Source organism: Trichomycterus rosablanca, chromosome 9, assembly GCF_030014385.1.
Source record: "Trichomycterus rosablanca isolate fTriRos1 chromosome 9, fTriRos1.hap1, whole genome shotgun sequence".
NCBI classification, from domain to species: domain Eukaryota; kingdom Metazoa; phylum Chordata; class Actinopteri; order Siluriformes; family Trichomycteridae; genus Trichomycterus; species Trichomycterus rosablanca.
The window spans coordinates 13407593-13424049 of NC_085996.1; the positions used below are offsets into that span (position 1 = coordinate 13407593).

Consider the following 16457-nt stretch of genomic DNA (forward strand, 5'->3'; position numbering starts at 1 on the left):
CAAGCAAACCGAATTCGGTATTATTTTATTTATTTATTAGGATTTTAACATCATGTTTTACACACTGGTTACATTCATAACAGAACAGGTAGTTACTGGTTACACAAGATTCATCAGTTAAAGTTTTAATGTCAAACACAGTCAAGGACAATTTGTATCTCCAGTTCACCTCACTTGCATGTCTTTGGTTTTCCTCCCACAGTCCATAGAGACACGGCGAGAACATGCAAAATCCACACACAAAGAACCCAGGACCTTCTTGCTGTGAGGCAAAAGTGCTACCCACCGAGCCTCCCCCAAATTTGGTATAAAATTAAATATGGCTGATGGAGTGCAATAATGGGAGTGATTAAATAAGCTAGCCATTCAAACCCTGGAACGCAGCTGTGCTCTTGGCCAATCGGGCATCTACACAGACATGATTGGATGATTGGCTATGTCTGATTAAAGGGTATAGCCAAGCGGCCGCTCAGTTGGCGCAGCAGTAAAAACACACGCTGGAACCAGAGTTGGGATCTCGAATACATCGTATCGGATCTCAGCTCTGCCTGCCGGCGGTTCAGATATGGGCGTGACTAAGCCGGATGAGGTCTCTCTCGCATGACTGGTGCAATTACGACCTCTGCTGGCTGATTGATGGCACCTGCACAGAGATGAGAAAAGAGTGCTCTCAGGGTGTGTCTCTCCATACACAAAGCTGAGCTGCACTGCACTCGTCAAAGTGTAGGTGATAAAATGCATACGGCATGCTGCCCTTGTGTCAGAGGGGGCGTGGGTTAGCTTTGTTCTCCTCAATCAGAGCAGGGCTCGGCATTGGTGGAGAGGAAGCATGACGCAATCGGGCAATTGGACACGCTAAAGAGAGAAAAAGGGGAGAAAATGCATAAACAAAAATATTTTTAAAAGGAACATAGCCATTGGCAAATGCACTTGTCAGTGCAGTCTCTGTGCTGGTCCCAAGCCTGAAAAAAAATTAGGAGGGTTGCATCAGGAAGGGCATACAACATAAAAACTGTGCCAAATCAAGTACATGGACTAGGGTTATTCGCTGTGGTGACCTGTAAATATGGGAAAGCAGCCAATTGCCCGACTGCATTATGCTTCCACCACTACTGATGCTGATCTCCAACCTGGCTAAGGAAAGCCGTGACTGACACACGTCCCCTCCGACACCTGCAAGAGGCACATTCATATGCGGATCAGCTTTGTCCATGGAGAGCCTGTGTAGGCGCCATCAATCAGCCAGCAGGGGTCGTAACTGCATCAGTTATGAGGTCCCGCCCGGCACCCCCCTTGAAAAACAGCCAATCAATTAACATACTCTGTACATACAGTGAGGAAAATAAGTATTTGATCCCCTGCTGATTTTGTACGTTTACCCTTGTCAATGATCTCAAGGGAGCTGGGAGCACAGTCACCAAGAAAACCATTAGTAACACACTTCGCCGTAATGGATCGAGATCCTGCAGTGCCCGCAAAGTCCCTTTGCTCAAGAAGGCTCATGTACAGGCCCGTCTGAAGTTTGCCAATGAACACCTGAATGATTCAGAGAAAGCTTGGGAGAATGTGATATGGTCAGATGAGACCAAAATTGAGCTCTTTGGCATCAACTCCACTCACCGTGTTTGGAGGCAAAGAAATGCCCGGTGGGGATGGTGTTCTTGGGGTCATATCCAGCATTTCTCTGCTCCCAGCTCCGTTGAGATCATTGACAAGCTCCTCCCGTGTAATTCTGGACTGACCTCACCTTTCTCAGAATCATTCTTACCCCACCAGGTGAGATCTTGCATGGAGCTCCAGAGCGAGGGTGATTGACTGTGATCTTGTATTTCTTCCATTTTCGAATTATCGCACCAACAGTGGTCTCTTTCTCACCAAGCTTCTTGCTGATGGTCTTGTAGCCCATTCCAGCCTTGTGCAGGTCTACAATCTTGTCCCTGACGTCCTTTGATAGCTCTTTGGTCTTGCCCATGGTGGTCGAGAGATTTGAATGGAAGAAACTGATTCTGGGACAGGAGTCTTTTATACAGGGACAGGACTAATTTGTGTGCCTCATGGGCACATAACCGGTCTGTGGGGGTCAGAATTCTTGCTGGTTGGTAGGGGATCAAATACTTATTTCCCTTAATTAAATACAAATTAATTTATAACTTTTATTTAATGTTTTTTTTCTGGATTTTTTGTTGATATTCTGTCTCTCTCTGTTAAAATAAACCTTCCATAAAAATTATAGACTGTTCAAGTCTTTGTAAGGGGGTAAACTTACAAAATCAGCAGGGGATCAAATACTTATTTTCCCCACTGTATTGGAAGGAATAACTGTCACTTCGACAAGCTAACCAGCCAACTAAAACGTTTCTGCACACACCTGGATTTTGTGTTTATATATAAAGCAACAATCACTTTCAGTTCTCCTTACTTGGTCAGGTTTCAACAGCTATAATATTTGCAGTGCTGCAGTGAGCATTTTCACAGGCTTATCTATATTAACAAGATGTTTACACTGCAAAACTTCTACATTTTATTATAGACTGACCAAAACATGGACTCCACAAAACAGCAAAAGGAGTCATGTGATTATATTCTATCAGGATATTACCAGCAAACCCTTCAATGTTGATACATTGAGAGGTGGATTGACCTGCATCCCACAAGTGCAGTCTCTTCCATTTGTAAATGCTGCTCAAGTGCCAGATAGTCCACATGATCTTGAAGAAAATGGGATTTATCTGGGCAGATGCAAATAATTAATGGATTTTATGGGTTTTATCTTTGCATACCAGTGTTTCAGGTTGCTTTTCGTATTGAAATGGCAGACTGGGTTAGCTGATAACAGTTTTCTGAAGTACTCCCAAGCCCATGTGGCTATATTTATTACAGCAGTAATAATAGCATAATTTCCTGACTATGTTGTTGCCACCTAGCACTAGTGTGTCCGTCCTCTGGCTCAGTGGCCACCAAGCTACTATCTTTGACCTATCCACAGAGCTCAATCATTGACGCACCCATCATAGTGCATCAATGTTTTTGGACTGATAATGCATTCCTAAGCAGTTAACCTGTACAGAATCACTACACATTGTCCTAACACGACATCCACAGAACATAAAAGAGAAATTCTTGCTCATACAATTGAATAGCAGTTCATGTGGGCAAGCATAGCGACTCTGCTGAGGTTCAGCCTAGCACTTCTTGTCAGACCGCTTTCATTCCATACTATGTCGTCATACTGTTTTCAACATGTCGTTTAAAACAGAATGAAACACACAGGGTGTGGAAACTAATGTTTACTAATTTGACAAAGACAAAGTCAGTCTGAATTGCTTGCTGCAGATAGCTGTGTGCAAATGATCCTTGTGGTTTTAGCCACAATGGTTTGTTACTATTTAAAGCTTTGGTTTGACAAGAAGAAGAAGGAAAAACACAGACCAAACACAGTGGCAGTTTACAAATCTTAGAGATCTGTAATGAACTAAGGGATAAACTGCCCAAATCCAGGCATGAAAAGCGTGTAAAGTTGTTTCCAAGTGGGCTTCTACAAAGAACTGGCTGAACGGTTATTTCTATGGAATTTCAGTATTTTTTTAAATGCATTTTCTACCTTTTATTTATTTATTTAAATGCATTTTCTCCCCTTTTATTAATTTTTTTTAATGCTTTTTTTTCCTTTTATTTACTTATTTATTTTTTTAATGCATTTTCTCCCTTTTATTTAATGCATTTTCTCCACTTTTTCTCCCTTTTATTATTTTTTTTAATGCATTTTCTCCCTTTTTTCTCCCTTTTATTTACTTATTTATTATTTTTATGCTTTTTCTCCCTTTTATTTACTTATTTTTTTAATGCATTTTCTCCCTTTTATTAATTTTTTTAATGCATTTTCTCCCCTTTTATTTACTTATTTATTTTTTAAATGCATTTTCTACCTTTTATTTATTTATTTTTTAATGAATTTTCTCCCTTTTAATTTTTTAATGCATTTTCTCCCCTTTTCCTCCCTTTTATTTATTTATTTATTTTTAATGCATTTAATGCATTTAATTCCCCCTTTAGTGCATCCAATTTTGCCCAATTGCACCATGCTTCCTCTCCACCTATGCCAATCTCTGCTCTGACCGAGGAGATCAAAGTTAACCCACACCCCCTCCGGTACGTGGGCAGCAAGTCGTATGCATCTCATCACCCACACATCGACGAGTGTTGTGCCACCTAGCGTTGTGTGCGGAGAGACACACCCTAAGAGCACTCTTTCCTCATCTCTGTGTAGGCGCCTCTAATCAGCCAGCAGAGGTCATAATTGCACTATTCTGACAGAGAGAGACCCATATCCGACTTAGTCCCGCCCATCTGAACAACAGGCCAATCGTTGTTCATGTGGCCATTCAGCCTCAGCCGGCAAGGCAGAGCTGAGATTCGATACGATGTATTCGAGATCCCAGCTCTGGTTGCAGCGTGTGTTTTGCCGATTTGTCATGCTTCCTCTCTACCAATGCCGATTCCTGCTCTGTTTCAGGAGAACGAAGCTAACCCACACCCCCTCTGACACGTGGGCATACCGTATGCATGATTTATCGTGCGCTTTTGTTTTGCAATGAAAACAAAACATATCAGGTAAAGCTTTTAACTGGTACCTTCTTGTTCTGTTCATTTGCACAATGCACTAAGTAAAACGGCAAAATACATTTGCTAATCTGTTGATGTTTTTTATCTGAACTTACATACTTACATATTATTTCTTTATTTCTACACTACATTTGCAATATATGTTTTGTGTATATTATATTGACTCGTGACTTGACTCAGGCTCGTATTTTGTGACTTGTGAACATCTCTGCCATGAACTGAGTCCTAACCTGAACAGAAAACTGAAAACTAAAGCTCTTTTGTGTCAGAATGGAGTCTGGCTGAATGTGAAACTGTACCTACAGTAATGTTCTTAGGAAAAGCTAAGATTGCATCTCTATTTTTAAATAAGCACATTAGTTTAAATCTTTTTATTGGTGCTTACTGGCATTTTTGTTTAAAATCTCTATTCAAAATGCTCGGACTGCTTCTGTTATACATACATTACTGCCATGTTCATTAAATTAGGCTGCTTCCTTTTTAAAATAATTAAGCAATAAAACTAATGGATATTAGCCAATAATGGTTAAAAGAAACTTGCAATTGCATCCCTAGTTTTAACTTTACATTTCTGGGTTCCATCATGGGTACCAGTTTTAATTTTCACAGTTTTTTTTTTTCCCAATTTTTCCTCCCTAATCTAGTCGTGTCCAATTACCCTGATTGTCCTCTATACTGATTCGACCCTTCACCGCTGACTGAGGACGCCTCTCAACTGACATACACCCCCTCCGGCACGTACAGTCAGTACAGACTGCATTTTTCACCTGCACGAGTCGAGTTCATACACTTGACGGGCACTGTGTTGAGGGCCACACCCCCATCAGCATTATTCCTCAGCCCTGTGCAGGCACCACCAGTCAGCCAGCAGGGGTCGCAGTTGCACCAGTTATGAGGACCTATGATCCGACTTTCTTACCCTCTAACCCTGAACAACAGCCAATCGTTGTTCATGCTGCCGCCCAGCCCAGTCGGAAAGGCAAAGCTGAGGTTCGATACGATGTATTCGAAACCCCAACTCTAGTGCGCTAGCGTACTTTACCGCTGCACCACCTGAGCAGTCAGTTTGTTGTGTTAAATGACATTAAAACCTGCATTAAACTAAATATTTCTCATGATTTCTCATGGTTTATCAAGTAAACTACTAGAGATGTAACAACACACTACCCACGATGCAATGCGATTCATGATACAATTTATTCCCGAATTTTTTAACAAAATTAAATTGTAGAAAAATTGTGACACTTTCCTTTTATTATTTCTCTTTAAAAAATTTATGCAAAACAATGCTGCACATTTCCCTTTTTGTGTAAAACAAACTTAAATAAAATTAAACCCACAATATATAAACAAATAAATAATACAAATAAAGTATCCTCACATAAATAAACACCCTGTAGTGACGTCAACCAGGCGAGGTGAATAGCGCCAGTGCCCTCTGCTGTTTAAAGTGAATATCGATTCATTATACATGTTAACCGATTTGAATCGTTACACATGTGAATCGATTTTTAACCGTCTTGTGCTGCATCGTTACATCCCTATAAACCACTACTTTCTTTTTCAGCTGTTCCATTTAGGACTCATTACAGCAGATCATTATTCTCTATCTTGCCCAGTCCCGAACATCCACCTCTGTCACACCAACTACCTACATGTCCTCCATGACCGCATTCATAAACCTCGGCTCAATTCTCAGCACTTTTCTTCCAATAGAACTCTCAGCCCTCCTCTGCACATGCCCAAATCATCGCAATCTTACCTTCCTACCTTTGTTTCCAGAACATTCTGCCTGTGCTGTCCCTCTGACAAACACTTATATTAACTGTATGATTTATAGGAGCAAACAAGATGAAGAAAACAGCCTTATAAAATTGTGCAAATAGGTGCAAATATATTTCAGGATAAATTAGAAATTCTATTTGTACTTGTGACATTTTTATCTTTTTGTTGTCCAATGACTTACACTATTACTGATTAACTTGTATTCATAATTTTACCATGATGAAATTTAATATTAAAATATTTAGAACGTGAAAAGCCACCTCAGATGTCTGTAAGACCTTTACTGACATGTTCTACTCTTGCTTTGATATTTAATTATTTAGATCTTCTAACCACAAATTCAAGGACACTCTCAACAAAGATGTCTTTACTAATTACACAATACAGTTTTTGTACAATGTCTATATGAAAAAGTAATTACCATCCACCACCCCACCCCAAAACTTCATAACCAGCTGTGCCACCTTTGGTAGCAACATCTGCAACCAAACACTTCCGTGACTAAAGATCAGCATGTATACTTGCCCAGTGCTGCCTAATGACTTCATTACTCATTACAAACACAGATACAGTACTAACAGATCATGTCTGTCTTACGCTGTGTTTGCACTATGTGGCAAGAAATCAACCAGCAACTACTGTACATATAAAGAAGTGCAACACAAAGGTTTAAGTCTGATGCCTGACATTTGAAGTGAGTTTTTCCCATATTTTATGTCAACTGAAATTACTACTGGTTTCCGGTTTCTTCCCACAGTCTAAAAACATGCAGCCAGGTTAATTGGAGACACTGAATTGCCCTATAGGTGAATGGGTGTGTGTCTGCCCTGCGATGGACTGGCGCCCTGTCCAGGTTGTTACTGTGTGCCTTGCGCCCATTGAAAAGCTGGGATAGATTCCATCACCCCCCTTGAGACCCTAATTGGATAAGCGGTTAAGAAAGTGAGTGAGTGAGTGTTATTTTTTTATTATTATTATTGGTAATTACAATCGGTACAGTGACAAATCTCAACTCAATTTATATAACAAGTGCTTAACATGTTCTGTCATTAACTTCCATGTAGCAGTGTTTGACATTGCTAAACAAAGTTAACAGCAGTATGTACATTTAACGCAGCAGAGTTTATACATTTTAACCACTGTGTTTTATGGTTACTACAAACCCCCAAGCAACAACAGCAGTGGATTTCCACAAGCCCATTGAACAAACCATAAGGAATGTCTACGACTTGTCAACTGCTAGTGCAAATGCAGTTCGAATAGTTTTAATGGAATTACTATAAAAACCAAAAATCTTGGTTCAGCTGTTCATTTTTATTCATAGAACAAACAGAATACATACTAATTAAACCCATTAATGTAAAAAAAAAAAAAAAAGTACTTACTGTTGCACTCGTACCAGGCACACTCACTATTTGATGTGCAGTTTTCACAGTCCAGATCTTTACAGTTCACACTTGAACCTGTAAAAGATAAAAGTAAATTAAACAATCATTAGAAACTTGATATTACATACACTCACACTACACATAAATATGTCTTCCATTTAATCATTTACCTTATATACGAAATAGAATATTTCTATTGTCATGTAAGGTAATAAAATGTGATACACTTGTAGGAGACATGTCAGTGACAGTAACAGAAATACATACAGAAACTTTTTCAAGAGTATTCATATAACCGTGTGTCATGTCTCCCTAATTCCTTATCAGTACCTACACTGCCTGGCCAAAAAGGTCACCACCTGGATTTAACTAAGCAAACAAGTAAGAGCCTCCCATTGGATAATTACTGTATGTGTGATTATGTTTCAGCTGGCAACAAGTTATTTAACCCTAATTAATGCAGTGAGTAGCTTCTCATTTGTTAAACAACTATGTGGAAAGACACGTCCTGTGTTCGTGGAAAAGATGTTAATCTGTTTCAGAAAGTTTAAATTATTGGCAAGCAGAGAAAACATCTAAGCAGATTGCTGAAACTACTAAAATCGAGTTAAGAACTGTCCAACGCATTATTAAAAAGTGGAAGGACAGTGGGGGAAACATCATCTTCGAGGAAGGAATGTGGTCGGAAAAAATCTTGAATGATCGTGATCGGCGATCACTTAAACGTTTGGTGAAATCAAATGGTAGAAAAACTCCAGTAGAACTCAGGGAAATGTTTAATAGTGAAAGTAAGAGCATTTCCACACACACAATGTGAAGGGAACTCAAGGGATTGGGACTAAACAGCTGTGTAGCCTTAAGAAAACCACTTGTCAGTGAGGCTAACCGGCAAAAACGGCTTCAATTTGCTATGATCAGTGCTATGATCTGGGGTTGCTGCAGTCGGTCAGGTCTAGGTTCAGCAACGTTATGTGCCCAAAGAATGAGGTCAGCTGACTACATGAATATACTGAACCACCAGGTTATTCCATCAATGGATTTTTTCTTCCCTGATGTCACAAGCATATTCCAAGATGACAATGCCAGGATTCATCGGGCTCAGATTGTGAAAGAGGGGTTCAGGGAGCATGAGACATCATTTTCACACATGGATTGGTCACCACAGAGTCCAGACCTGAACCCCATTGAGAATCTTTGGGATGTGCTGGAAAAGACTTTGCACAGTGGTCCAAATCTCCCATCATCAATACAAGATCTTGGGGAAAAATAAATTCAACTCTGGACAGAAATAAATGGTGTGACATTGCAGAAGCTTGTGGAAACGATGCCACAGCAAATGCATGTCGTAATCAAAGCTGAAGACGGTCCAACCAAATATTAGTGTGTGTGACCTTTTTTATGGCCAGGCAGTGTTTATTTGACTATAGCTTCTATTAATAGGTTTGTCAAACAATGGTCTCCACCCAAGGTCATAAAAAACCCATCACAATTTTGGACATTTGTTTAGATGGTACACTGATAAAAAAAATGAAGTCTGCTATTAATATGAAGTTGCTGAAACATAGGTGTTATTGTCCAGAGTCAAGTAAGCTTTGGATCACCATGGGCTTAGTAGCACATGTGCAAGAAAGAAGCAGCATCTTAAACACTGTCTTAAAGCAAGACAAAATCTACTACTGACTGTTTAAGGAAAAAAAACATTTTAGTTGAAACTTAAATCAGCCATAATATTAAAACCACCTCCTTGTTTCTACACTCACTGTCCATTTTATCAGCTCCACTTACCATATAGTCCATCTGTTTCTATACATGCTTTTTAGTCTTATCACCCTGTTTTTCAATGGTCAGGTCCACCACAGGACCACCACAGAGCAGGTATTATTTGTGTTAGTGTGTGTTGTGCTGGTATGAGTGGATCAGACACAGCAGCGCTGCTGGAGTTTTTATATACCGTGTCCACTCACTGTCCACTCTATTAGACACGCCTACCTAGTTGGTCCACCTTGTAGATGTAAAGTCAGAGACGATCGCTCATCTATTGCTGCTGTTTGAGTTGGTCATCTTCTAGACCTTCATCAGTGGTCACAGGACGCTGCCCACGGGGTGCTGTTGGCTGGATATATTTTTGGTTGGTGGACTATTCTCAGTCCAGCAGTGACAGTGAGGTGTTTAAAAACTCCATCAGAATTGCTGTGTCTTATCCACTCATACCAGCACAACACACACTAACACACCACCACCATGTCAGTGTCACTGCAGTGCTCTGAATGATCCACCACCCAAGTAATACCTACTCAGCATGAAAGGGGGCTAACAAAACATGTTGAGAAACAGATGGACTACAGTCAGTAATTGTAGAACTACAAAGTGCTTCTATATGGTAAGTGGAGCTGATAACATGAGTGTAGAAACAAGGAGGTGGTTTTAATGTTATGGCTGATACAGCCTATAACTGTATCAAACTTTAACTGTAAACATGATTACAGGTGCAGTGAAATGACAGCTCATAAAGACACACATAAATAATCCAGACGTAGAAATTGTAAAGCAGGACTTTGACATGATTAAATGTTTATGATCATTTAGATTTAAGTCATTTCTACATGACTTTCCAAGTCGTCGGGTCGCTGTACGGTTCACACTACACAACTGGATCTCTTGTAAGCGGGAGTCTTTCAAGTACACGACTGATAGGTGATAGGGGGTTTCACACTACACGATCTGTCACCAACTGGAATCGCAGGCGAGCTTCTCTGGTCTCCCAAACAACGTTTTGTCACTAAAACAAACACGAGAAGTGACGAGGGGTTTAATGATACCACGTCCAAAAATGCACGTCAACAAGTAGCGAGGGATCAAAGTTTGTGCACTGATATGCAGCATAAAAACAAGTAGGAAAAATAGGAACAGCATGGATTGTTCTATAGTGAGTTGGAGCTTAATAAATATTTTTTGCAATGCAACATAAACTTGTGTGTGTGCTGATGTATTCTGATATAAACTATATTACGCCCCTGTCCCACCTTTTTAGAACTCCTCTCCTGCGTTTACCCTCACACCGTATCTTGCGTTCTCATTGGCTGTATGACATGGCACAAGTTAGAAATCTTTCTTCGGTCACTTGGATCGAGTTGTTGAGTAATTCACACGTAGCGATTAAGAGCTGAGTTTCAATCGCCGAGCAAACACAGAGCTGGCAAATCTAGTGCCGACCAGTCGGCGAGCGAAAATCAGGGCAAAAATCGTGTAGCAGGAACTAGGCATAAGTCATCAATAGCGCAGGTACATCAACCAGACAGCAGAGGTCGCAACTGCACAACTGGGCATGGGACACCATCTACCTCCCTCCCTCCCTCCCTCAGGCACAGCCAATTGTGCCTGCTTGTGCCCGGCCAGGTCCTACCTGAGTGTGCCCTAAGCTAGTCTTTTAACCAGCTAACCTGCACATTAACTAACAAGCATTTTGTTGCATATTACATGTTATTTCATGTAAATTTTACACCGTTTAATATTTTTTAATGCCATCGTGTGTTATTTTGCTCTGAACAAGGCTAGCATTTACTATACAACTGACTGGGCTGCATTCCAAATAACCTCGTATTATATACAAGTGTACCAGAGTGCATATTGTACATACAAGCCAACATTTTGTAGACTAGTTAGGGTACATATAAAAGGACTTATATACTAATTTGGAATACAGACCTGGTCTCAACTCTAGACCTGTCTCACTATAAGACAACGGCTGTGTCCCAATTTGTACGTTAACTACGAGAATACATTATTCACTTTATTCATTTTGTTGTTATTTATACCTCAAATGTATAGCCTCACAAAAGCAAAGCTAATGCTAACTACGAAGCTGTTTGGGTTGTATCCCAAATAAGGTGAAATTACACAGAAGTGCACTACCTTAGACCACAAACCGTTCATACAATCCATTACTTCACAGCCTAGGTAGAGTAGGTAGGGTCTAAAGATTTATTTGGGATAAAGCCTAAAGCTGTGTCGAAAATTACCAAAATAATTTACAGTATTATAAAGTGACGAGTAAGCTTATACATGTGTAGGCAGACTGAACTTTAAACTGTGTGTATGGCTGATTGTATATATTTTTTTCAACACTTTTTTGTTTATTTACTCAAAAATTGGATTATAAACACAAAACGATTTCGTGTCTCTAATGATAACATTTTTTTTTAATGATTTTGCTTGATCATTTTGTTGCAGTAGGCTTAAGGAACTTTCTTTATTAATTGTAAAATTCAAATAAACAACAAACCAACTTTCTTAAGCCAGCCATACAGCTTCCGATCTTTCGGCTACAAACTCTTAAGTGCAATCATCACAGGAGCACTTGAAGGCAGCATGAGCGAACCACATAGGAAGAGCGCTGATTTGTTTGTTTTCTTGTTGTGATACTAAAAATGTGTTACAAACTGCACACGACTGAACTGTACTGTGCTGTACTGTACAAATCCGCCATGTATAACAAGTTTATATGACCTACATGTTAAACCGTTTCAGATTACACGTCGTCATTCCACATCTATTCAGCTGAATTAGAGCATTGCTAACCACAAAATCCAGCTGACTGGGCTGAATCCCAAATGGAGTCCCATTCCATACAAAGTGCACTACATAGAGAGCCGATTGTACATCCAAGCCATTATTTTACAGCCTAGGTAGAACGCTTATAAAGGACATAATAACTGATTTATGATACAGCTCATGTTTAGGTATGACGGCGAGGCTGTCACAAAGTTAAATACGACACTAAATAGTTATTAGGCGGTGTTTTAAGCACAATATATAGGATTTATAAATGTTATTTATACGCGAGGGAAATCAAGCGTTAACTACCTAGCTATCTAAACTGAATTATCCAGAGCATTCTGGCAAACTGCATACTACTGTACTAAACAGTATGCCAAGACATTAAGCACAAGTTAAACGATGAAGAAAGTTCGCATACTATTTAGTATGGTAGTATAGGCGTTCACCCAGAGTGGGATAAAGGACTATTGTTTGTTTTTCTTATCTGTCACCTAAACTCTCCTACTTACCAAAACCCACGGCAGAAGCTCCCACAACACTAAGCACAAGCGTAACGAAAACAGCTCTCCAAAACATCTTGATTAGTTCTTTTCAATCCTCAAAAGCGGACAAAAACACGAGCAGCGCGACTTGGAAACGCTGAAAGTGTGGAAGGTTAGTTTGTGACGCTGAACAGCAGTGCTTCCTGATTTGTAAGTCACATGGCAGGTTTTCTCATAATGCCACGTGTTCCCTCCCTCTACAGGCGAGGATTCGTCCATCAAACATGATGGAAACGGAACTGAACATGACTTGTCATTTATCAATTTTATATCATTTCTGTGTTTTAATATATACGAAGCCCCTGAAGTAAAAAAAAAAAAAAAAAAAAGTAAAAAAAAAAAATTATTATTATATTATATATAATTATAATAATCATTTCCAACCTTGGAGTAACTGGTTCGGCATGGCAATGGATGGCCTCCTACCTAGAAGGGCGCTCCTACCAGGTGTCATGGAGGCGATCTATATCCCCTCCATGCACTCTCTCAACAGGTGTTCCTCAGGGCTCTGTACTTGGCCCACTTCTATTCTCTATCTACCAGGGCCGGCGCTGGGGGGGCAAGATTTTCTCACTGCCCCCTCCAAGTGCAACGCAAGCAAAGGCTTTTTATTTATTTATTATTATCTCTGAACCTGTAACAGGGCGAGCGTGGGAATTAGAAAGCGTTTGGTTATTATTTTAATAGTGTTCACTTTTAGTCTTAGTAACGCCATGTGTGCACAGGTTATATCAGCATTACAATGTGTTTAATACACCGCTGTTTGAGTAGTGCAGTGGGCAGAGCGCATCTCGCATACTTTTCCACCCTAGGTTCGAATTTGGCTTAGGGCGAAAGTACAGTAAAACATGCAGGGCCGGTGCTATGGGGGATTTTCTCACTGCCCCCACAATCAACGCAGTCCAGAACCGGGGCTGCTATCTACACCCGCTCTCTGGGTAAGGTCATAGCCTCCCATGGCATTTCTTACCACTCCTATGCAGATGATACTCAGCTCATTGCTCATTTGCAGACTGTTGTCTACTTAAACTAGAGTAAGGTGATGTTCACTATGGAAGCACTTCTGTACGTCGCTCTGGATAAGAGCGTCTGCTAAATGCCGAAAATGTAAATGTAAAAAGTGGTGCGCACCAAATACTATGACCACTGGCAAGAATAAATGTTATGTCTTTATATTTAAGAGCTAATAAAGTTAAAAAATATAGTCACCAATATCTTTTCAGATAGGGTATAACTGCAGTATGGTGCTCAACCGAGTGCAAGAAAGTGCTCGTCTGATCTGTTGCTCACCACGTAGTACCTACTTAGTAGATTAATGAACAGAATAATGGTCCAAAACACACTGTAACTTGCAATGGCTAAGTCCAGCTAAAACAAAGCATCTTGGTTGAAGGGTGGTCAAAGATCCAAACAGAGCTTCTTGATAGCTTTTAAAAGTGGTTGATCAAAGTAAAGGGAATCAAGCAACATAAAACCTTAATATAATATATCAAATGTACTGAATCTATTTTGACACAATCAATTTTATTATATTTTTTGAATACCCATAATGTATTTTTTCCAGTCACAGAAAAAAAATGTTCCTGAAAGCCTAAAATCCTAAGACTACCATGACCCAGTTCATAACTGTATCAAACTTTTGACCTTAACTGTAAACATGATTACAGGCGCAGTTAAATGACTCATAATGACACACATGTGCTCGTCTGATCTGTTGCTCACCAAATAGTATCTGGTGCTCACCACATAGTATCTGGTGTGCACCACATTGTATCTGGTGCGCACCACTTAGTTTCTGGTGCACCACTTAGTAACTGGTGCGCACCGCATAGTATCTGGTGCTCACCACATAGTATCTGGTGCACACCACTTAGTTTCTGGTGCACCACTTAGTAACTGGTGCGCACCGCATAGTATCTGGTGCTCACCACATAGTATCTGGTGCGCACCACTTAGTTTCTGGTGCACCACTTAGTAACTGGTGCGCACCGCATAGTATCTGGTGCTCACCACATAGTATCTGGTGCGCACCACTTAGTATCTGGTGCGCACCACATAGTATCTGGTGCCCACCACATAGTATCTGGTGTGCACCACATTGTAACTGGTGTGCACCACATAGTATCTGGTGCACCATTTAGTAACGGGTGTGCACTGCATAGTATCTGGTACCCACCACTTTGTATCTGGTGCTCACTACTTAGTATGTGGTGCCCACCACAAAGTATCTGGTGTGCACCACATTGTAACTGGTGTGCACCACATAGTATCTGGTGCCCACCACTTAGTATCTGGTGCACCATTCAGTAACGGGTGTGCACTGCATAGTATCTGGTGCCCACCACTTTGTATCTGGTGCTCTCTACTTAGTATGTGGTGCCCACCACATAGTATCTGGTGCACACCACATTGTATCTGGTGCACCACTTGATAACTGATGCGCACCACTTAGTAACATAGTATGTGGTGTGCACCATTTAGTAACTTAGTATGTGGTGTGCTAAGCATCTGACCACCACGTTGTACTTGGTGCCACATTGTATACACCACATTGTATCTGGTGTGCACCACTTAGTAACATAGTATCTGGTGTGCACCACTTAGTATCTGGTGGCCACCACCACTTAGTATCTGGTGCACCATTTAGTAACGGGTGGGCACCGCATAGTATCTTGTCCGCACCACATAGTATCTTAAAAAAAATACACCATGTCTCATCAGGGGCTTGGTAAATATACAGTATCAGTAAAGATTTCAGTTTCACAACATATGCTGCAAATTAAGCTTCTGTCATAGAGGATTTGAACAGCCTTTTACCAAACTAAGTTTTAAAATTCTATTCATTAAAAAAAAGGTTGAGTCAAGTGGACTTAAACCATACCAGAAGAATGACCCCCACAGCCCTTCTTAATCTAGGGGTCAAGCATTTAGCCCTGTATCATTTTACTTATCTGACTGTATCACTCCCCCACCCACACATCTGTGTAGTACACTAACATGGACAAAAGCACTATGACACCTATTCTAATAGTTGAATTTATGTGTTTCGGGCACAAGAATTGCTAACAGGTGTAATAAATCATTTATAAAATACACATTTTATGTTTGTTGTGTGCAGAATCAGTTAAGCGAAGGTCTTTTCCTGTTCCGGCATGACTGTGCCCCTGTGCACAAAGGAAGGTCTGTAAAGACATTAAGTAAAGCTGAGCCTGACCTTAGCCCCACTGTAGCCCCAGCTTTGGAATGAACTGGAACACCAGTTGAGTCTTTCTTGACCAGCATCAGTACCCAGCCATTGACTTAATGGACACAAATTCCCACAAACATACTTCAAAAACCTTGTGAGAAGCCTTCTCAGAAAAGTGGTTGTCATTATAGTGGAAAAAAATCACACATAGAGGTAACTCTGTTTTAATACCATTAGTATTTAAAACGGGATGTTCAGCAAGCTCATGGTCAGGTGTCCAAATACTTTTGGTCATACCGTAGACCTGTCTTAAAGCACATGCACTCATGATGTTTCTCCACCCATTTGTTTAAGGTTTGTTTTACTCTGTACATC

At 40.3% G+C, this 16457-nt stretch overlaps 1 protein-coding gene across 1 annotated transcript in view; it reads right to left on the reverse strand.

Moving 5' to 3' along the window:
- cd164 (CD164 molecule, sialomucin) overlaps nt 1-13015 on the reverse strand; it is a 29486-nt gene extending 16471 nt beyond the window's left edge. The window contains exons 1-2 of the mRNA XM_063001917.1: nt 12863-13015; nt 7794-7871 (exon numbers count right to left, since the gene is read on the reverse strand). Coding sequence (XP_062857987.1) covers nt 7794-7871; nt 12863-12929 — 145 coding nt within the window. The 5' untranslated portion in view covers nt 12930-13015. The remainder of the gene's footprint in view (nt 1-7793; nt 7872-12862) is intronic.
- Between the last annotated feature and the right edge of the window lie 3442 nt (nt 13016-16457).